Raw genomic sequence first — 21,798 nt, forward strand, 5'->3', positions numbered from 1 at the left:
TGGTGCACGTGGCTTTTCACATTCCGAGACACTCAAGATGTTCTTTTTAGACAACGTAGATATATATACACGTTTACCTGCGTTGCATCAATGGAATTTCCCCATGTGGGACAATAAAGGATTATCTTATCTTATCTTACTTTTACAACTTAAATGGAAGCTCGACATTTCTTTTGTTCTATAAATGTCCCAGTATATTTAATATTTTAGTCCAGATCATATCAATGCACAATTGACCACACATTTACACAAAAAGACAACTCAAGAATAATGTTGAATAAAACCTTTATTACAATAAAAGCATTTGGAATATCTCTGTAACTACCAGACTGTTGGAATGTCTTTTGGCTGGTGACTGGGAAAACAATGGCTACATCAACCTCATTTAGGTCATACCTGCAGGATTTGGCAGTAAATAGTAACTTTTCATGACCAAAAATAGACATTAGAAGAGTAACAGGAGCATGGTTTGAACTGCTGAATATGATGTTACTACATAATACTGTTTATACAAAGTAGAAAAAGCTTCAGTTGTAGTCATCTGGACTCAGTGAGTTCAGATGACTACAACTGAAGCTTTTTCTACTATGGAACACGCCTGGACGAATGAGGGATTACACCGACATGTTTATACAAAGGTAAAATGGCACCCCACATACAGCAGGGCTCACAAAATGCATGCAAAACATAAAGTTCAGATCTTTTGTTCCAAGTTCTTGTTGGCAAAGTGTATAAATATGTATGCTACTCCCAATAACAGCCCTTCAGAGAGCTAAGGCGCTTAAGGCCTGAGGACCCAAAGCACGAGCAGCAGGACTTTGGTTTATCGAACGTTAAGTAAGGACACTACGAGTAACAGCGTTTCAAAAAAGTCCGGTTGTGATTCTTCACTTGACAGCTTCATAAAATACAAAAAATAAAACAGAAAAAAAGGTTGCTAAAGCAAGTAACAGGAATATAGAAACACTGTGAATAGACTATATGTTGTACAAATCCCGCTGTGAGCTGACGCGGGACAGTGGCAGGAAACGTCCAGTGTCTTCTGGACCGACTCTGGCGGCTCAAACGTCTGAAAAGAGGAGAAAAATGTCAAGCGATAAATGGGAAGAAAAAGCTATGAAGTCTCCCGAATGAGAGAGATCGTTTTGTTTGTTTGAAACAGATGGCTCGCAGTCTGGTCCCGCTCCCTTAATCATGTAATCAGATGTGTTTATCTCAGTGACGCCTGGGAAACGGAGGAGCTCATCTATCATTAAGGACAAAATCAAACTTAAAAAGGTCGTGTACCAATTTGTTTTCATGTAATAATGTAGTCAAATCTGTTTTTCCCCAGTACACAATCGTAAAAGCAGCTATTTAGGATCAAAATGAGACCTCAGTGTGCTGTCTGCATCTAATTATAGACTATTTATGCTAGCTGTTGTTAGCTTTAGCATGGCGGCAAACTCACTCGCTCCCTCTGAAAGTTGGTAAATAATTAGCTAATAATAACAGCGAGCGTCCTGAGTGAGATGTGCAGATGGAGCGCTGCAACATCTCATTTTCAAACAGTGAAATAAGGAAACCTCTAACTCATTCCTAGCTCTCATAAATACACATCTCTAGTTTTCACATGCATCAAGTTTTTTTTTTTTTACAAAGTTCCGCTTTTACAAGTCTTTCTGGGGTGGAAACAGAATTTTTCTAATATGAGAAAACACATTTTGGAATCCCAGCTTTAAAATATTCTTCACATTTCGATTACCCAGAAATCTAATGTTTTTCAGTCCTGGTGATATCAGTCCTTTCTTTTTTTCCCTCGTGAGCTGCCATGTTCGTTTTGAAAGATTGTGCACGTCCCTGATTGGCTAATCCGCCTGTCAATCTGTCTGAAATCGGGAGATGAAACCCGTGACCAGACAAACATCTCCATCAAGTTTTCTATGTTGATGAAAAAATGAATCAAAATGCAAGTGAAGTGATCGTCTCAGCACAAATAGACTTTTCTATGTTTTAAGTGACCCATTGAAGCCAGTTAACAAACTGTGCCTTTGACTAAATGTAAATCTAAATTGTTGTGAGTGTAGAAGTGTCCTCACCGTCTCCCTGCTTCTGCATCTGGGCTTGCATCTTGACAATCATCTCCTGCATTCGTCTCAACTGTGGGAAACGATGAATGTCAATGAAAGAACTCTACTTTTATAATAAGAGTTTAAACACTGCTGAGCGCCGTCACTCACCTCAGCCTCCTTCTCCTGCAGAATCATGTCCTTGTCCATTTCCTCCGGCTCCGGGCCCTTCCTGCTGGATTAACAATCAGTTCGAGTTACAAAAGGAGTAAGAGTTGTATGGACTTCAATCATTGTGTATGTGCCGTTATTCATTATTGGTTGTAAGTTATTTGCACATGTTTTGAAGCCAAAGCAAAGCCACATTGAGAAAGTGGAAAAAGGTGGTGAGTACATTAGTTCTGGTCGGCTAAGGTTAAGGAGAAGCGGGCTCTACCACAGAAGTCTGCACAGGTCTGAAAAGGCCGGGTTTGAGAGCGAGAGAGAGGGGGCGGAGTCAGGGGAACGGCGGTACCTCCCCCGAGAATGGACAATACCTCAGCTGGAGCACAAACCGCTCCCGTTTCCTGGCGTGGCTTCAGAAGAAGGCTACGCACAGCTGAACATGTGATATGGAGTTTTAAACCAAGATAAAGACTCACCAGGTTAAATAACACGATCTACAAAGTAAAACTAAACTACAAACTGTAAAGATAAGAAGAGAAACCTGTTCCCACCAAGTGTCACACTGATGTATTTAACTGTTTAGCACCTGTAAAATGTGAGAGATCCACTATATTTCACATTATGGCTGCATCATCGACTACATTGTAATCATTATCTGGACTATACAGACACTAAAACAAAAATATAGTTTATAACAAAAACAGCCGCATTATTAAATAAAAATGTCGACAAAGAATAAACTTCAGATTTTCTTTGTAACTATTTTCTATCTAGAATACTTCAGTCCCCATATTTCAAACTTGATTTGGTATTTAAAAAGTCTCAATGAACAATAGAAATAATAGTTTGACACTAGTCGTCCTATTGAAATAATAATCACTGACTCGTCAACTACTAAAATAACCTGAAGTTGCAGCTCTAATTCACATTATGTCACAAATGTTGCAAAGCGTTTACATAGTAATAAACATCAACTTCAAAATATCTCCACGTTATCAATGGAATCAAGTTAAGGTAGAACTAATCAACCATTTTTACATTAGTTTCCCTTTATTTTGGTGATAAAATTAACGTAAAAATATAAAAAACCAAAGTGTCTGTTTTGTTGTGCACTTTTTAAATAGGTGGAAACCAGATTGAAATGAACTACACTGTTAAATCTACCAGTGAAGTGAACATGCAAATCGATGAACTAAATAAAAACTATGATATATATATAGATATATTCTTTTTTTTCCGGTTAAACTAACACGTCGCGGTTCATATCCTGTTGCGTCTGGCTGGTGTCGGGGGTGTGGTGGGGGGAGGTGTGGGAGGAGCAGCAGCAGACAGTACATACGCAGGAGACAGAGGCAGAATGTAACCGTGCGATGACAACCTGCCCCCGCGCTTCAGCCGTTCCGAGCGGAAGTTCTCGTAGTGCAGGTCCTGGGTCACTTCCTGGAGGTCCTGCATGTGTGTGCTGTGGGGGCCGCAACAGGAAGTCACAAACACAGTGAGAAGAGGCTACACGCCGGGACAGGGAGAAGAAGACTATACATCTAGTATAACTTAAGTAAATGTTCTTTGCTGCCATCAAAACATGACAAAAGTAAGTCTAAATCAGGTAACTAAACCCACCAAAGAACTACAAAGACTGAGAAACTGCTCAGTTTTGTAAGATGCAAAGTAAAGTCAAAATCAAAAAATTAAACATTGTGTCGTAATGTCTATTTTTATCAAGTTATTCGTCTGGATTTCTTTGCATGTTTTATTTATCCTGCTTAACTCATCACTCCCTCACTTTAAAAGGCACTCACATGAGCATGGTCCTGAGTTTGAGGAAGTCGTTGTGCTCGGGGTTCTCCACCTCCACCACGCCCCAGGGGTACAGCCGGCCCCTCACCTTCTTCCCCTTGGCCTCGATCTGCTGGTTGGAGCCCACCACGGCGAACGGGATGCTGGCCTTCAAAAGCACACACAGTTCTGTCTCCTTTGAAGTGCTGCCTTCTCACAGCTCATTTTTAAAGCATGAATTAAAAAGAAATGAAGGTTTGATTGTAGAGGACTGTGAGCAAGAAATGGGAGAGATATTCAGTCAATTGACAGATCAGAAATTCAAACTCACAAAGCAAGACAACTGTGCTGCTTTATAAAGCTTGGTTCTATCAGCCATCTTAACTCTTATTATACCAGCAACTTTAAAAGGAGATATTTTATGTTTTTTCCCCCAGGTACTTAGTGAATGTAAAATTAGGAACTGCTTATATTATGTTTCAATACTTTGTCTTTGTAAACTACAATATTGATCTAAAACAGCTAAGTCAGAGAAACATGGATCGACCATTGACTTCCTGTTCAAAACTGCAGAACTGATAAGCCCCGCCTCTTCATGACATTTCATGGTAACAAGCAGCAGAGTGTCATTTGCATATTTTGACTGTGACATTTTAGAACTTTACATGTGTCACTCAGTCTTATTTTTCAAATGATGAAGTACAGACATGTGGGCGGAGTTTGGGGGGAGGGGAAAACAGGACTTTTCAGCGCTCCCAAGACCGCAGGACACAAACATGCAGGAATCAATCCAAATGCAACTTTAAATAAACTAATGATGAGGAAACACTGTTGTAACAAGGTTAGTTGAATATTGTAATAATATAGCGGCTTTAAAAGAACGCAGCCACATAAAACACAGTCTACCTTCAGGATCCGGGTCTGCTCTTTGAAATCTTCATCTTCATCAGACTCTGCGTCAGGAAGGTGGTAGATTTTAATACCGTGTTCGTCGATCTCATCCAGGATCTAGAGAACATAAAAGGATCATGTAAGAGGGCCACGTCGCCCCCTGGGCCGGGATGGGAGGGCGGTAGAAAGAACTCACCCTGCGCTTGAGCCGGTCCCTCTCCTTCAGGGTCAGGGTGTCTGCTTTGGCGATGACCGGCACCACGTTCACCTTGTTGTGGATGGCCTTCATGAACTGGACGTCCAGAGGTTTGAGTCTGTTTGGACACAAGTGGGCAACACTCATGGAGCTGGACTACTGAGGGAATTCTGTTCATTTAATTTAGCCTTTGATTTAAGTTCAACCTGACAACAATATATAAAAGTATACACTGTTGTTAAAGAGTGATATATGGTGAATGTGTTAAAAGTTCCCAATAGTGTCAGTAAAATGACTCAGATAAAGTCATGGATCAACTGATGGAAGTTTCTGTACATTCTTAAGTATCAATCGACCTCTATGTATTATGCAAATTAAGTCTCTGGCAAGTCCAGAATACTATTTATTATATATATATGTATTACAGAGGCAGAGAAACCTCACTGACACATGAGACACTCACACATGTGAGTGACAGATGGAAATAACTACTGTTTGTGCACAAAATTGAAAGCCCACCCGTGTCCCAGAGGAGAGATGAAGTAGAAGCAGCAGTGGACTCTGTTGTCAACGATGTGTCTTCTGTTCAGTCCGCTCTCATCGTGGAGGTAGCGCTCGAACTGGTCATCGATGTAACTGATGATGGTGCTGAAGCTGGAGGAGGAAACGCACATGGTTTTACTTTATCTGCAGCAGACGCAGTTTAAAGCAGAGTCAGTCCCATTTTAGACCTGCTGAGACCAGCTTCAGATGTGGTTCAGTCAGGGCTTTGGAACGGGCTTTGGACCAGACTTTAGTAGTCCCCACTTTAGTAGTCCCCGCTTTAGTAGTCCCCGCTTTAGTAGTCCCCCGCTTTAGTAGTCCCCCGCTTTAGTAGTCCCCCGCTTTAGTAGTCCCCCGCTTTAGTAGTCCCCCGCTTTAGTAGTCCCCCGCTTTAGTAGTCCCCCGCTTTAGTAGTCCCCCGCTTTAGTAGTCCCCCGCTTTAGTAGTCCCCCGCTTTGGTAGTCCCCCGCTTTGGTAGTCCCCCGCTTTAGTAGTCCCCCGCTTTAGTAGTCCCCCGCTTTAGTAGTCCCCCGCTTTAGTAGTCCCCCGCTTTAGTAGTCCCCCGCTTTAGTAGTCCCCGCTTTAGTAGTCCCCGCTTTAGTAGTCCCCGCTTTAGTAGTCCCCGCTTTAGTAGTCCCCCGCTTTGGTAGTCCCCCGCTTTGGTAGTCCCCCGCTTTAGTAGTCCCCCGCTTTATTAGTAGTAAAACAGCATATGATGTTGTTTAATGGAGAACATTCTGGTATTTAAAAAAAATGCAGCTATTTGATAATTGGGTCTTTTAAAAGAGTGATTTGATTGAGATTCATCTTGCAGCTCCAAGTCCCCGCTTTAGTCCTTCAGATAATCTAGTGCTTGTTTTACCAGTCTTGGCTGTTGATGGCGTCTCCATATCCGGGCGTGTCCACCACTGTGAGTCGCAGCTTTACTCCTCTCTCCTCAATCTCCACCGTCGATGCCTCAATCTGGACCGTCCTCTCAATCTTTTCTGTTTGATTACAACACATTCAAATACACGACCAAACACAAAACAGATAGTCTTACTTTAAAAAGTCTTACCTGCTGCTCCAGGGATGACTCTTTCAGGGTAGAGATCAGTCAGGAAAAGGCTGTTGATCAGAGTAGACTTTCCCAGTCCAGATTCACCTTGGAACAGAACAAAAAACATTTAGAGATAAAGCACAATTTAAAAAAAAAAAGAAAAAAAAAAGAGTTTCTATATTTAGTTTGTATCCAGATATTGGACCAACGTAATGAAGGAAATGCATCACATTAGGTATGGAATATTTGGTCAAAAATTAGAACATCATTCGTTCCAAGTACAAAGCGAACAAGAGGAGAGACCAAGCACAGCCCTGCCTCACTCCTCTTTCTTGAGTCAGTGGGTTTTTCAGGTGATCGTTAATTGTATTTCTCAAAGTTGGGTTATCAGATAAAAAAATAAAATGAAAAAAACCCATTGAGAATCTGATGGACTGAACAACAAAGTATGCAATCTACTTCAGGAATTCTATTGGGGAATAAAATAAATAGTAAATTGTTGGCTGAATAAGGTCACATACGTGTTGGGTTATATTTTATCCTTTCATTTTATATCCGTCTTATCAATTCAATGATGAATTTGATCTTTAAAAAAACAAAACTAAAAGTGCTGTGTAGCTTTAGGAAACCCCAACAGCAGGTCTGGACCACAAGAAGACCTCTGTTTCAACAAGAACCAACTGTATTTATGGGGAAAGTAAACAAGTCGCAGAACACGCAACATACGAAAAACTAAACTATAATAAAAGCACACCTGATCTGTGCTGGTTTTTAGACTCACGCAACACCGCTGAAAAAGTGAAGACTGAGCTTTCAAACTCCTCTTAAATTAGATTAAACACGCACAGGACTTTCTACAGCCAGCAATTCAGACTGAGTCAGCAACCAAACAAAGACAAGAGCAATAAGGCAAACAATACAAACAAACTGCACAAAACGTCATTTTAAAGATGTAATTTAAACTATAAACGCAATTCATTTTGGTTGATTTTTAAATTTCCATTACCATAACAATAACATGATAATAGAGGTGGGCAAACTATCGAAATATTGTTAATTGTATTGATGTTGTTTGAAAGTTGTAGTTTTTTTAGTATATTGCTTATAGAAGAAAATGCTGCAAAAAAATAGTACTTAATAGTACAAATTAAAACAAAAAACATTGGTCGTAAACATTAAAATGTAGTTTAATGTAATGTTTCAGCACTTTTGTAAGTAATTTGTCTAATACTTAATCCTCTTAAACTAATTCAGTTAAGGCATGTTTTATGAGTAAAGCAACCTGTGTCAGACAACATACTGCAAAGGGCTGCGCGAGATCCAGTGGTTCAAAATGATCAGCTTGATTCTTTTTAATCAGGGGGTCTATAATACAGTAGGGCAGCATAATCATGAAAACAATTGTAAATCATGGCAAATTTTAAGGAAACGTTTTTCAATTGTCAGATTTCTGGTGTTATTGCAAACATATTTAGTCCGTTATCATAATTTTGTTTGCTATATTGCCCATCCCTAGTACTACCAAATTGTACTGCACATGTGGGAACTTCAGAAGTTCGTAGTGGAGCTGCAGATGTGGAAGAGGAAACATGTAGTTTATAGTGCAGGCCAACAGTAGGTTAAACCAACAGAACAGCAGCCTGGTCCAGAAGCCCCCAGCCCCACAGGCCGCATTCCTCGCCTTATTTTAGAGCCAAAAGATGAGCTCCCACCCTCTCCAGACCCCTCTCCCTCCTCCCCTCCCTGCAGCTGGAACTGGACATGACCATTTTCCACTCAACACCGGGGCCCGGCGGAGGAGGCACACCTGGAGAGAGAGAGACGCCCCAGCCCCGGTGTGGAGGGAGCAGACTAACGGGGCAGGACAGAGTGTGTGCGTCATGCCGTGTGACCCAGTTGTGAAGTGAAGGGCGGAAATACTCTGTCCAGCAGCTCGGTCTGTCAGAGACAGCTCCACCCCATGTACTGTCACATGCACTTACATCACTTTAGTCATGTACTACTACTGCTGCTACTACTACTCCCACTGCTGCTACTTAAGGATTAGACAGGATCAGCTGCCACAAGATCTCAACCAGGTAAAATTGCTACAAGATTGTGCACATCGAGGAAAAATGGTATGTTTACAGTTGCCTCGGACATTAAAAAAGAGCTGGGGTCTCATTTATAAAGCGTGTGCATATCTAAAAATGTTGCGTACGTGACATTCCATGTTAACTTTGTGATCTAAAAAAACATTTTGCATTTGTGGGCTTTTCGATCTAAGCCCTGAGGCAATCTGAGCTCAAAGAAGAGAGATTTTCCCTCAAGTCAGCAAGTCAGAAGGGAGTTTGTGTTTTGTTTGTACGTAAACCTTTCTTATAGAAGCTGTGGTTCTAATACATACTAAATTATAAAATCTGTACCATTTTATTAAAAATAAATGTAAAAATCTCATCTTGTCTTGGACCACTCGCACTACTATGACAATATCAAGTATCACATGGCAGTCAAAAGAATGAGATACTAATTGATACTGAAAGTACCGGTAGTATAAATTTAACAGTACTTATTTAAGCAAGCCAAGTATCAATAAAAAAAAATACAAAATAATAGTTATCCCATTAACAGGACAAACTTTTAGAATAATAAGATTTATCAGATCTAGCACAAGACAAAGAAACACATTATATGGTCTCATCAGACCTATCCTCTCAAACCTTCTCCTTAGTAACAAATTAAATGTTACTATGGTGGCAACAGTACTACAGGATTACAATAAAAGATCCTACAGTCGGGCTGGGATTTTATTTGAGGGATTCAATAACATTTGAATTTTGTGATAGTACAGGGATATACATACTCAGTAATTATATATGCCACGATATACAAATATTTAACCCTATGTTTAGCAAAACTATGATTATTATGAGTAAAATTAGCCTTCACATCGTTTAATTTAGATAATTTCTCCAGTCCATGTGTGGCCATCTTGCTCCGCCTCTTTTCCTGCAGCAGCAGCAGCAGCAGCAGCAGCAGCAGCAGCAAGCAGCAGCAGCAGCAGCAGCAGCAGCAGCAGCAGCAGCAGCAGCAGCAGCAGCAGCAGAGACAGTCCCTCCTCCTCAGATGATGTATTGCCATCAACATGCCTACACATAAATCTGGCAAAACTCCAAGATACTGCCTGTATTCTTTAGACACCAACATCAAGAACTTTAGACTATCATTTTCTAAACTAACCCTGTGGCTGAGCAGGGATACGAAAGAAAACAGTGGAACAGTCCAACACTCACCGACCACCATCAGAGTGAACTCAAAGCCCTTCTTCACGGACTTGCGGTGAACCTGATTTGGCAAATTGGCAAAGCCCACATAGCCGGGGGTCTCAGGGTTTGTGAACTGGCCCTGCTGCAGAACAGAAACAGGGAGAAGGCGGTTAGAATGGCAAAACAGCATTGACAACGTGTCCCTGAAGGGCTTCCATAGCTGGAAAGAAATGACTATTCGCAATTATTTTTAATCTTGTCATACCAAAACAGCAACTGAAAAAATATTACCAGTGGTCTTTTTGATTGTGATGATCTGACATTTTTACTAAACAAGGACTAGACTAAAATTAAAGTTAGGACATTAATAGAAGATATAAAACAGGAGAATAATAATCATGCCCCAGTCGACTATTCAAATAATTGTATTTTTATCATTAACTTTACAAACTAAAACACATCCCAAAAACGACCGTTATAATTAAAACAGTCACATCATAAAACCAAAATGTCCAAAAAAATAATTAAATTTGCAGATCTTTATCAATAATATTTAGCATTTTTTGTCTTTTTAGAAGCCATTAGTCATGAAATTCAACCTTAATTTGGTTAAAAGTGTATTTTAAAACGCTCTAGACAATAATAATCAAGAACTAAACCAGGACTGACACAAAACTGAACCAAGACTAAAGCAGGACATTACCAGGCCTGAGGTTTTAACCAGGACTAAACCAACAGAAGCATGACACAAAGTAAACTGAACTGGAACCACCTCGCTCACATGTTTTTCCACCGTGATAGAGTGCTTTCCCATCCTCATGACTACCCAAGAGGCTCGATGTAAAGACGGAACCGTGCGCTTATCAGGCATCTCTACTCAAAGTGCTTTATTATCCAGCCAGGACTTCAGCCGAGAGCCAACAACTACAAACACACGCCTTTGTATCGCGGTTACCATTGTGCCACTTTACTAAAGGACGATATCCATGCAGCGTTTGAGACAAATGGCCCCTAAAAAGCAAAGAGTGTTGCCACAAACGTTGAATAAAAGGCCCCTGGGCAAACAGTCTGTGCAAATGGCTGACGCTGAGCTGTAATAACTGCCTGTCATGTCTTAGTCGTGATTACAGACTGTGGTATGACACCATCTTAAGTGTAGGACACAACTGCAATGCTTCATCTCTAATACATAATAATAACAGTGTTGAGCTTAAAGGTGGTGTGGACGATTTTTTTCAGCCAATTTTTTATCATATTTCCTCGTGGCGTGGATAAATCATTTGTCCTGCCACGTATCAATCATAAAACGCACCTATCGCTCACCTGCAGCCGCGTCAGGCTCGTCCCCACGTTTCCGCGTGCCTAAGCGCATGGATCTATCATAATATAGTTCCCTCAGTGTACGGGGCAAAATGAAGACGGAGAAAGACAGTTCGAGCTGACGCAGAAGTGGACAGAAATCTACGGGAGACGAGCGATGCGATGCGCTCCGTTGCCCTAATAAAGAAACGCATGTGTGTGTTGTATCGGTCCGCACGGGGGAGGGCGCATGGGCACTTCCGCCTGCGTTCTCAAATCGCCGAAAAATCGTCCATACCGATTCAACAGTAAAGTACAAGACAATTCCCACGAGACGAGAACCAAACAAAACAAGATTCAGAAATAATGTATAATAATAAACAAAATCGAGATGTTCTGTTCACAATCTGGCCTCACATTTTGATCATTTAACTGTCTATGTTGCACTGCGTTTTGGAACTACAGCTTCTCACCAGCGCTTGACTCTTTTTTTTGTGTGTGTCCAATCGAAATCGTGATCCTTTTTTCTGCATGTGTGAGAATTTTATCTCACGAGATCTTGTCTCTTGAGATCTTGTCCCATCTCCAGTAAATAATGCTGTTTAATTCATAAAAGGCCTTGAAGAAAAAGGTTCAAAGGATTCCAATAGATGATAGAATTGTCACTAATCATAATTAGGCTTGATTTGGAAAATACAAATCAAATAACTAGATTAATTCGTCCAAAAATAGCAATATTGTTCCGAGTACGCTCTTAGTGTAGGTCTATAAGGTTAATGAAATACTCAACTAATGCATTACTAATTTAAAGATACAATTCATTACCCATTTTGTACACAACTGAAGAGAGAGCCACTACAACATAAAGGAAACATAACAATACTGTAAATGCATTTGTTTGAAGAATAAATGGACCCAGTCGAAGACAAATTGTGCCGTGGGTAAAAATGCAACTCAAAACATGCAAATTTGACCAATTTTACAATAAAACCCTGCCATAATAGCTACAGCACACTATATGTACAACACTACAGCCAATAACTCTGATACAATCTCAGCGGCAAAACAAGAATCTGGAACAACTGGATAACAACACAACACAGTCATTATTTTCACTAAACTTACCTTTAGTTTTTCCTGAGACATTTCTATTCCCTTTGGATCTAAAACACACACACAAAACGAGTAGAATTTAGCAAACAACCAAAGACAGGGGGGGCAATAGTGACAAACTAGTGAGTGACTGTGAGACAGGAAGTCGAGAGTGTGAGAAAAGTGCAAACACAAAAAAGACCTCAAATCCTGTCGCAAAAGAAAGACTTTAACGCATTTTCACTTCAGATCTCCATTTGAAGCGATCCTATTAAAGTTTAATGATACGCTACAAGTGAATCAAAGTGCATGTGAAGTTTGAATAGTGCGTCTTATTTGTTGTAGGATGCAAAAAAATCGAACCAAATTGTATTTTCAGTTGGAAAAGTTACAATGAAACTCATGATAAGCGCATTTTTATAACGGGATCGGTCAAAATGGGTGTGGACTGAGTGATGCTAGTATCATTCATCGTTTGCGTTTTCATAAAGTTCATCAGCAGCTAACTATAATGATTAAAATACTAAATTGCCCATGTTTTATCGAGCTAAGCGTCTGCTCTGAGCCGTCACAAGCCTTTAGCATCGCGTTAACAAGGACGAGTAACTTAACGAGCTAATGTTAGCTTCTGTGTAGCACAACGCGCGGCGGAACAAAAGACGGAGGTGAATATAATGTTAAAAATAAGACCCGGGGGTGAAATGTGGAGATTGCTTTACCTCACGGCGGTGTGGTGGGAAAGAACAGCGGAGGACACGATACAGACGAGGCTGAGTTGGCGGCGGACGCCTCAAATTCTTCGGATTCCGCTACAACAGCTTCCTCTCTCTCAGAAGACTACCAAGACCAGAATGCAACGCGGCAGGGACTAACTACGGCAGAGAGGAGGTCCAAACCCCCAAATACTAAAATATCCTGTGTATAGCTTAAAAAATACTTTTAAATAATGCCGTGCTGGTGGTATTACTGTGACAACAAATATGTGGCTAAACACGTGGGTTACAAAATGGAACCTACACAAAAAACCACAACAGAAGCACACAAAGTATATTGGTATTGTAAATGGACAAAGGGAACAAACCATGAATTTTCTGTGGTAATGTGGTGCAACATAAAATAATTGAGTGACTGTGTAGTTACCGTAGATTTTATTTTTACACCACCCATTCATCTTCTGCCCCATCTGCGGGGGCAGCAGTCTTAGCAGCGACTCCCAGACTCCCTTCTCCCCAGACACTTCCTCCTACTCCTCTGAGGCGTTCCCAGGCCAGCCGAGAGACACAGTCCCTCCAGCGTGCCCTGGGTCTTCCACGGGGCCTCTTCCCGGTGGGACATGCCTGAAACACCTCCCCAAGGAGATGCCCGGGAGGCATCCGGAACAGATGTCCGAGCCACCTCAGCTGGCTCCTCTCAACGTGGAGGAGCAGCAGGAGCTCAGTCACCCGAGCTCCTCACCCTATCCCAATCTCACCCTACCGCTTCTATCCGCGATCTCGGTTATGACCCAAAGCTCATGACCATAGGTGAGGGTAGGAACGTAGATTTACCGGTAAATCGAGAGCTTTGCCTTTCGACTCAGCTTCCTTCTTCACCACAACAGTTCCACCTGTCAATCTCACGTTTCATCCTTCCCTCACTTGTGAACAAGACCCCGAGATACTTGAACTCCTCCACTTGGGCCAAGGACTCCCCACCCACCTGGAGAAGGCAAGCCACCTTTTTCCGGTCGAGAACCATGGCCTCGGATTTGGAGGTGCTGATTCTCATCCCAGCCGCTTCACACTCGGCTGCAAACCGTCCCAGTGCATGTTGCAGGTCCGGGTTTGATGGAGCCATCAGGACAACATTGTCTGCAAACAGCAGAGATGAGATCCTGTGGTCCCCAAACGGAACACCCTCCGACCCCTGACTGCGCCTAGAAATTCTGTCCATAAAAACTATGAACAGAACCGAAGGGACAAAGGGCAGCCCTGGCGGAGTCCAACATGCACTGGGAACAGGTCTGACTTACTGTCGGCCATGAACACAGCTCCTGCTCTGGTCATACAGGGGCCGGACAGCCCTGAGCAAAGGGCCCCGGACCCGGTACTCCCGGAGCACCCCCCAAAAGACACCCCGAGGGACACGGTCGAAAGCCTTCTCCAGATCCACAAAGCACATGTGGACCGGTTGGGCAAACTCCCATGAGCCCTCGAGCACCCGATGGAGAGTATAGAGCTGGTCCAGTGTTCCACGACCAGGACGAAAATTCCTCTGCTCCTCCTGAATCCTTACCTGACCAGCCCGTCCCTCCCAAATTCTGTTCAAATGCTAAGACTACTTTAGTCTGTCAAAACATGTTGGGAATGGCTGGTCAGGTAACCTGAATCCGAGGTTCGACTATCGGTCGGATTCTCCTCTCCAGTACTCTGGAATAGACCTTACCGGGGAGGCTGAGGAGTGTGATCCCTCTATAGTTGGAACACACCCTCCGGTCCCCCTTCTTGAACCGAGGGACCACCACCCCGGTCTGACTTTAGGTACTCAGAGCAGATCTCATTCACACCCGGAGCCCTGCCACTGAGTAGTTTGCTAATAACCTCAGTGACTTCAGCTTGGGTGATGGACGAGTCAGCTTCAGAGTCCCCAGTCTCTGCTTCCTCTTCGAAAGAAGTGACAGTAGGATTAAGGAGGTTGTCAAAGTATTCCTTCCACCGTCCAATGACATCCCCAGTCGAGGTCAGCAGGCCTCCACCCGCACCGTAAACGATGTTGGTGAAGCACTGCTTCCCCCTCCTGAGGCGCCGGACGGTTTACCAGAATTTCTTTGGGGCCGACCGATAGTCCTCCTCCATGGCCCCCCCAAACTCCTCCCAGCCCCAAATTTTTGTCTTTGCGACAGCACAAGCTGCGGCCCGCCTGGCCTACCGATACCTGTCAACGGCCTCAGGAGTCCTACAAGCCAAAGAGGCCATATAAGCCTCCTTCTTCAGCTTGACGACATCCCTTACTTCCGGTGTCCACCACCGGGTTCGGGGGTTGCCGCAGCGACAGGCACCGGAGACCTTGCGACCAAAGCTCCGAGCAGTCGCATTGACAATGGAGGTCGAGAACATGGTCCACTGGGACTCTATGTCCCCAGCCTCCCCCGGGATCTGGGAGAAGCTCTCCCAGAGGTGTGAGTCGAAGACCCCGCTGACAGAGGCAAGACGTCCCCAACAGACTCTCACAATGCGCTTGGGTCTGCCAAGTCTGTCCGGCTTCCTCCTCCGCCAGCGGATCCAACTCACCACCAGGTGGTGATCGGTTGACAACTCTCCCCTCTCTTCACCCGAGTGTCCAAGACACGCGGCCGGAGGTCAGATGACACGACAACAAAGTCGATCATTGACCTCCGGCCTAAGGTGTCCTGGTGCCACGTGCACTGATGGACACCCTTGTGCTTGAACATGGTGTTCGTTATGGACAATCCGTGGTTAGCACGGAAGTCCAATAACTGAACACTGCTCGGGTTAAGATCGGGGAAGCCGTTCTTCCCAATCACTTGGGCGTTGAAGTCCCCCAGTAGGACAACGGAGTCCCCGGTCGGTGCACCTCCCATTTTATACTCCTATTTTATAGTATTTTTTATACTTTATATTATATTATGCCAAACCGGCATGTATCACAGGTCGCACCTTTTTATAAAATTTTCGTCATTCAAAGTTTGTTTTGAAGTTATTCTAAGTCTGATTCTTGTAGTTATTTTCGGTATCCCTTGATCATGTCGTTTTTTTCGGGATCCGTCGTCAAAGTTGAGATTTTTCCCTATCTCTTAGAGCAAACATCCATGTGGCAGAATGTGGGTGATTGGTGACATCATCATTGTCAGTGACATCATCGTCACTGCACTGTACAGGATATGGCCAAGCATTACGCATGCATAATACATCCATGGCGTCTAGTTAATGATAGTATGTGTACAATAATCTGATAATATAATGATATTATATAGGCATACATTAAATAAGATGCTAAAATAAATTAGATTTTGACTAAATAAAAAAATACCTAGTAAATTCAAAATGGACAGTCAAAAATTTAAACCAGCAAGGGGATCTGCTCATGTTTTACTTGTGTACTGTATATTACTGACAGTAGTCCTGTTTTTAGTCCATAGAGGGCGCACTTTCACAATATTTGAAACAATTTGAGTTAACATGTTTAGTTTGGCATTTTCTGTAAGTAATAATTCATAATATTGTACTAATGCATAGCAGTACTACTAACATGTAAGCATTATAAAGCTAATATCACGTGTGTATTTTAGTGGGCAAGTTAAATGATTTACATGTCATCTTGCTGCTGCAGTAAATCGAACAGAATGTCTTTGATAATAAAGACGTGTCAAGCAGAATATCAGGTTGGTCTTTACTAAGGTATTTATAAATTGTATAACTTTTCAAAGCGGTATATAATGTAATCAGAAAAGATGTAGAATATCTTTGGGCATCAATATAACTCCTACACTTCCAGTTCTCTGCAGGCGGCTCGTTGGTCTAGGGGTATGATTCTCGCTTTGGGTGCGAGAGGTCCCGGGTTCAAATCCCGGACGAGCCCACTCTTTTGCTGTTGGAGTAGTTGTGTCTCTTTTATACTCTCCTAAATAAAGTAAAATAAATAAGTAAAAACGAAACTAGCAAATAAATGTATGATTTCCCTTATTTTTTCAGATTTAGTGCTTGGTTGACCTCCAGTGGATGACATTGGTATTGCACTCCAAAGGCTTCAATAGCCATGCTGTGCCGTCCAGCCTAAAAACGGAAATCGTTATGGAGTTTCAGAAATGTTTGCAAATGTATTTCAATCCAAATTATGCTACTAAACTCAGAGAGTATGGCCTTAGTGTAATGACATAAAGTGACCTATGAAAGCCTTATGCTGGGCTCTGTGGGGGGCTTGTCCCCGCTTTTGCCGCACCGGTCTGAACGGTGCGGCAAAAGCCCTATATCACTGGCCCCGGACGCACTACACTCATTATTATTCCTATAAACCTCTCAGCAGCATTTATCTGACACTTATAATGTGGCGTCATAGGGCCAAAAAGCTGCTTCAATATAATTAAAAGATATTCATTGTAGGATCTATTTACGTAGCAGCCTTTTCAATTCAGATCAGTGTAATTATTGTTTTTAATCTGTATCTTTACATATTTGGACATAAAAAATACTGTTCAAGGTCTATAAATAAGATAGATATATGGACCCTTTAAAAGTTTGTGACCAAATACATTTTTCAGACACATGATAATGATATAAGAGCCTGGTTCAAAGACATTTATAATTGTGTTTTACATTGTTTGATTACTTAATCATAGATTATGATTGACAATACAATTTTTGATGAAGAGAAAAAATATTTATTTTTAGGTTTCAGTGGGTAAAACTGGCCAAAATATTGACCCCACATTAGTTTTTCATTCAATCCACAGATACTTTACCACAAATCTAACATTTAAGGAGTCACAGTGAGGCAGCTGAGGCTCTAAAGACACTTCACCCACACTGCCTGGTGAGGAGCTGGTGTGTGAGTGAATGACTGGTGGTGGTCGGAGGGGCTGAAAGTGCAGATTGGCAGCCTCGCTTCCATCATTCTGCCCCAGGGCAGATGCCCCCTTCCACGATCTTAACCTGTTAGATCTGGACCCCAGGAATACAATAAAAAGACTGCAGATTGAGGTCAGTTGTTGTGGCTCACATCACTGGGTTTGGATCTAAACCGCTCTGGGTGTCATGAAATGCACGGTATGAACCCAACAATTCATGACTTTATTGACTCACATGCAGTATATGTACACTTAAGCAAAGAGGGTTGACTGTTTGATCCCAGCGCTTTCCTTGAGCAAGACACTTCCCCCACCTTGCATATGTGTAAATGTAGTCTGTGATTGATCCTGACTTTCATAAACAAATAAATGAAATAATAACCTTTCTATTATTTGTTATGTATAAATTCCACAGACTAAACTGTTGTTGGGTGCAGGCCGCAGCGCCTCTTTAACCACGTCTGAGTAAGTATCCGTGTGCTTCGCTGGCATCTTTCACTTTCTCAAGCAGCACTTAATTTTCCGCCCATGACATATTAAATCTTGAGCTGTGGTGGCCCTGTCAAATGCCCAGTGCAAATGTTACTACCGTGTATATGCTGCTGACAGGGTTGTTATTCGCGGGCCCTGATAGGATGTAATGTGGGCCCCCAAGTTTATCCACCGCCCTCCTCCCAGACAGATATCTACCAAAGCATATTCCACTATCAACGTGTCAGGGCAAAGCTATTAAAACGGCTTTACTTTTGGCTAAGTATCACGAGAATAAGCACAAGATTTAGTGAAATCCCCCACAGCAGCAGCAGCAGTAACAGTAACACGGATTTGGGCACAAACTATCTGCTGAAGGGCCACTCCGAGGTGTCAGGAAACCAGGGTTAGGCTGCAAGGAGTTTTATAAAGAGCTCTTAGGATAGAAATGTGTTTAAACAGAGCTGAGAAGACAAGAACTGGAGTGAGAAGGGTGTAGTCTAACTTTGATAAAACAAACTATATACACTGGCAGTATGGACAGTATAATAATGCACTGACAACATGTGTGGCAGAATTATAAAAAATAGAACTATTAACACAACAGACAAAATGTGTTTCTTTTGGCTAATTTGTGTCCATTTAATGGCTCTGACTGTGCAGAGCGATAGGTAGAAGGTAGGGGGAGATAAAGGACAATTCAACTCAACCAACAGCAAACATTTTTCTAAAATTCAGAAACATTTTATTTTTAAGAAGAGCAATATATATATATATATATATATATATATATATATATATATATATATGCTTTTTTGCATTTTAGATGTGTTTTTCGTTATTCACTGGGATTCCTCAATTGCCAGTGCCAATTTTTTTTTTTTTAATTAAATCAGCACGCACCCAATGCAACCCATATATTTTTAACAAAAATAACCAACAATTTTAATTCTCACTGCAAAAATGACAAATACTGTGATGTTATCTGCATAACCTTTATTCTACACATTATTATTACATTACTATCTATTTTGGAGCATATCTGCCACTTCAGCCCCTCTGACCCTTCTTCACTCACATGTCTGTTGAGCCCTCTGTTCTGTTGTGTTGTGTTCTGCTCTGTTGTGTTCTGTTCTGTTGTGTTCTGCTCTGTTCTGTTGTGTTCTGTTCTGTTGTGTTCTGTTGTGTTCTGCTCTGTTCTGTTGTGTTCTGTTGTGTTCTGTTGTGTTCTGTTCTGTTGTGTTCTGTTGTGTTGTGTTCTGCTCTGTTCTGTTGTGTTCTGTTGTGTTCTGTTGTGTTCTGCTCTGTTCTGTTGTGTTGTGTTCTGTTGTGTTCTGTTCTGTTGTGTTCTGTTGTGTTCTGCTCTGTTCTGTTGTGTTCTGTTGTGTTCTGTTGTGTTCTGTTCTGTTGTGTTCTGTTGTGTTGTGTTCTGCTCTGTTCTGTTGTGTTCTGTTGTGTTCTGTTGTGTTCTGTTGTGTTGTTGTTGTTGTTGTTGTTGTTTTATGGCGGTTGGCATCCGAGTGTTGCATTACCGCCAGACTTTATTCCTCAGACGTTTCGTAGTCCTCAGACTCTGTCGTAGTCCGTAAAAGTACTCCTCCCATCGCTTTGGCGTTACAAAGCCCATGAGGTCATGATGTGTTTTTGTGACTAGAATAGTTGTTGTGTCAGAGACCAACCGGCTTTATTCCAGGGAGACTCTTCTTCACCTTCCTCGCCCTCTTTGACGTTCGGTGCTTTGGAAGTACAAAGCCCATGAGATCATGGGACGTCTTTGTCGTTTTATCCTTTAGAAGTCCTTCTTCCATCACTTTGGCGTTTCTAGGCCCATGAAGTCCAAGCGCGTTAGAACATCCTCTTGCTCCTCATCCTCGGCTCAGTCTCCAACACCCCCCACCTCTATAAACGTTTACCCAGCCCTGTGCTACATAAGTAAGCAACCACAGCCTGACACAAACCCTGTGACTGGATCGCCAGAACGTTCCGCAGATTGAACTCCCGCCCATTATTCCGAAACCACAAGGCCAACCCGGCCCTTTCCCTATCATAAGCCTCACAGCAAATCAGCACATGCTCGACAGTCTCTGGCACCCGACAGTGACCACACAGACCGGTCGGATGTTTGCCTATCCTACTCAGTGACCAATTGAGTCCAGTATGGCCAATCCTCATGCGGGCGAAGGCCCTTTCCTCCCACGCGTTCCTGCCCATAGACCCGCAAGGACCCACACTACCCTGTATGTGATAGAGATGCCGTCCAGTAACACAGTGGCTCCAAAATTCCTGCCAAAGGCCGACCACATGACTCTTGATAACAGGCTTGATTTCAGATTTGCTTAACTCAACCGCCACATCAATTGATGGCCGCCGAAGGGAACGTTTAGCCAGTGCATCAGCCATTTCGTTACCATCCACCCCCACATGCGCAGGGACCCAAATGAAGGAAACCCTCACATCCTTCCTGGACAGGGAGAGCATCAGACAGAAGATGCCATTCAACACATCCTGTCTGCAATCCGATTTCCCAGATTTAATGCTTTGCAATGCAGAAAGGCTGTCAGAGGCCACCACAATGCCGCAACACTGCAAAGCAGATTCCGCCCATTCCAACGCCAACCGTATCGCTATAAGTTCCGACGTGAAAACAGAAAGGCGATCTGTCAACCTCTTCTTGACCGCTAGCCCCAGGTCAGGCACAAAATAAGCGGCGCCAGTACGCCCACTCTCAGGATCCCTAGACCCGTCGGTATAAATAAACACATCACCTGAGTGCTTATCGATGAGCGCTTGAACGGCAAACTGCGGTGCCCTCCCAGCGACTCCTCTAAGCTTGCCATGCAAGCTAACATCAACAGGAGCCGGGACAAACTTCCACGGAGCTATAGCAGACAAAGCCACCGACGGGCTCACACGCAGATCACCAACCCCCGCAAGCCGCGCCTTCGCATTTCCTACCTGGCTGAAAATCATACCGCCAGCCTCACTCTGCCCCCCATCAACCCTGAGAAAGTCCCTCACCGGGTGAGAGCTCGTATGACCTTGCACATTCACCCAGTAAGCCAACAGAAGTTCTAGCCTCCGGAGCCGTAACGGCAATTCCCCCAACTCAACCTGCAGCGCCGAGACAGGGGAGGTCCTAAAAGCCCTACAGCAGATGCGCAAGGCCTGGGCTTGCTCCACATCAAGCTTCTTTAAGTTAGTCTCAGCCGCAGACATGTAGGCTATACAGCCATAATCAATAGCTGCCCTCATGACGGCCCGATAAATACCTTCTGCTGGCCCCCCAGTCCTGGCCGGATAGACAACGAAGCAAGTTATTCACCCTTTTGCATTTACCACTGACCTCATCAATGTGCCGACGCCAACTAAGCCTCTCGTCAAAGGTGACCCCCAAGAACCTCACCTCCCTGACCTGTTCGAGCACCTGCCCATGCAGTCGAAGGGAGACGTCCCTATGTCCATTGAAGAAA

General features: G+C 43.0%; 1 protein-coding gene and 1 non-coding gene across 3 annotated transcripts; one reads left to right on the plus strand and one right to left on the minus strand.

Annotated features, from left to right (window-relative positions):
- Positions 1–268: 268 nt before the first annotated feature.
- septin2 (septin 2) lies at positions 269–13,159 on the minus strand. 2 transcript variants are annotated; one of them, XM_072441800.1, is made up of 13 exons: positions 13,014–13,159; positions 12,328–12,365; positions 9,931–10,045; positions 6,677–6,763; positions 6,482–6,605; positions 5,596–5,730; positions 5,077–5,194; positions 4,896–4,997; positions 4,013–4,158; positions 3,553–3,675; positions 2,220–2,280; positions 2,079–2,139; positions 269–1,069 (listed from the first exon to the last, which is right to left on the minus strand). In XM_072441800.1, exons 2-13 carry the CDS (start codon positions 12,346–12,348, stop codon positions 1,062–1,064), a joined length of 1,101 nt encoding a protein of 366 aa, XP_072297901.1. In that variant the 5' UTR covers positions 12,349–12,365; positions 13,014–13,159; the 3' UTR covers positions 269–1,061. The 2 variants fall into 2 exon arrangements, with proteins under 2 accessions (XP_072297901.1, XP_072297902.1); XM_072441801.1 differs by having other exon boundaries at positions 3,592–3,675; positions 13,014–13,158.
- Positions 13,160–16,800: 3,641 nt separating this feature from the next.
- Positions 16,801–16,872, plus strand: trnap-ugg (transfer RNA proline (anticodon UGG)). The gene has a single exon. It is a non-coding gene; the product is annotated as a tRNA-Pro (tRNA).
- Positions 16,873–21,798: the final 4,926 nt, after the last annotated feature.

The sequence above is a fragment of the Eucyclogobius newberryi genome, unplaced genomic scaffold, assembly GCF_026437365.1.
Source record: "Eucyclogobius newberryi isolate DKJ021-1_F unplaced genomic scaffold, fEucNew1.0.hap1 SCAF_12, whole genome shotgun sequence".
In the NCBI taxonomy this organism is placed as follows: domain Eukaryota; kingdom Metazoa; phylum Chordata; class Actinopteri; order Gobiiformes; family Gobiidae; genus Eucyclogobius; species Eucyclogobius newberryi.

Excerpts from the sequence above, each read along its gene's own strand:
- septin2 (XM_072441800.1), bottom strand. The coding sequence starts at position 12,348 with ATGTCTCAGGAAAAACTAAAG. Across the intron at positions 6,606-6,676 it reads AGTCATCCCTGGAGCAGCAG|AAAAGATTGAGAGGACGGTC; the intron begins GTAAGACTTTTT and ends GTAATCAAACAG. Across the intron at positions 5,731-6,481 it reads GCCATCAACAGCCAAGACTG|CTTCAGCACCATCATCAGTT; the intron begins GTAAAACAAGCA and ends TTCCTCCTCCAG.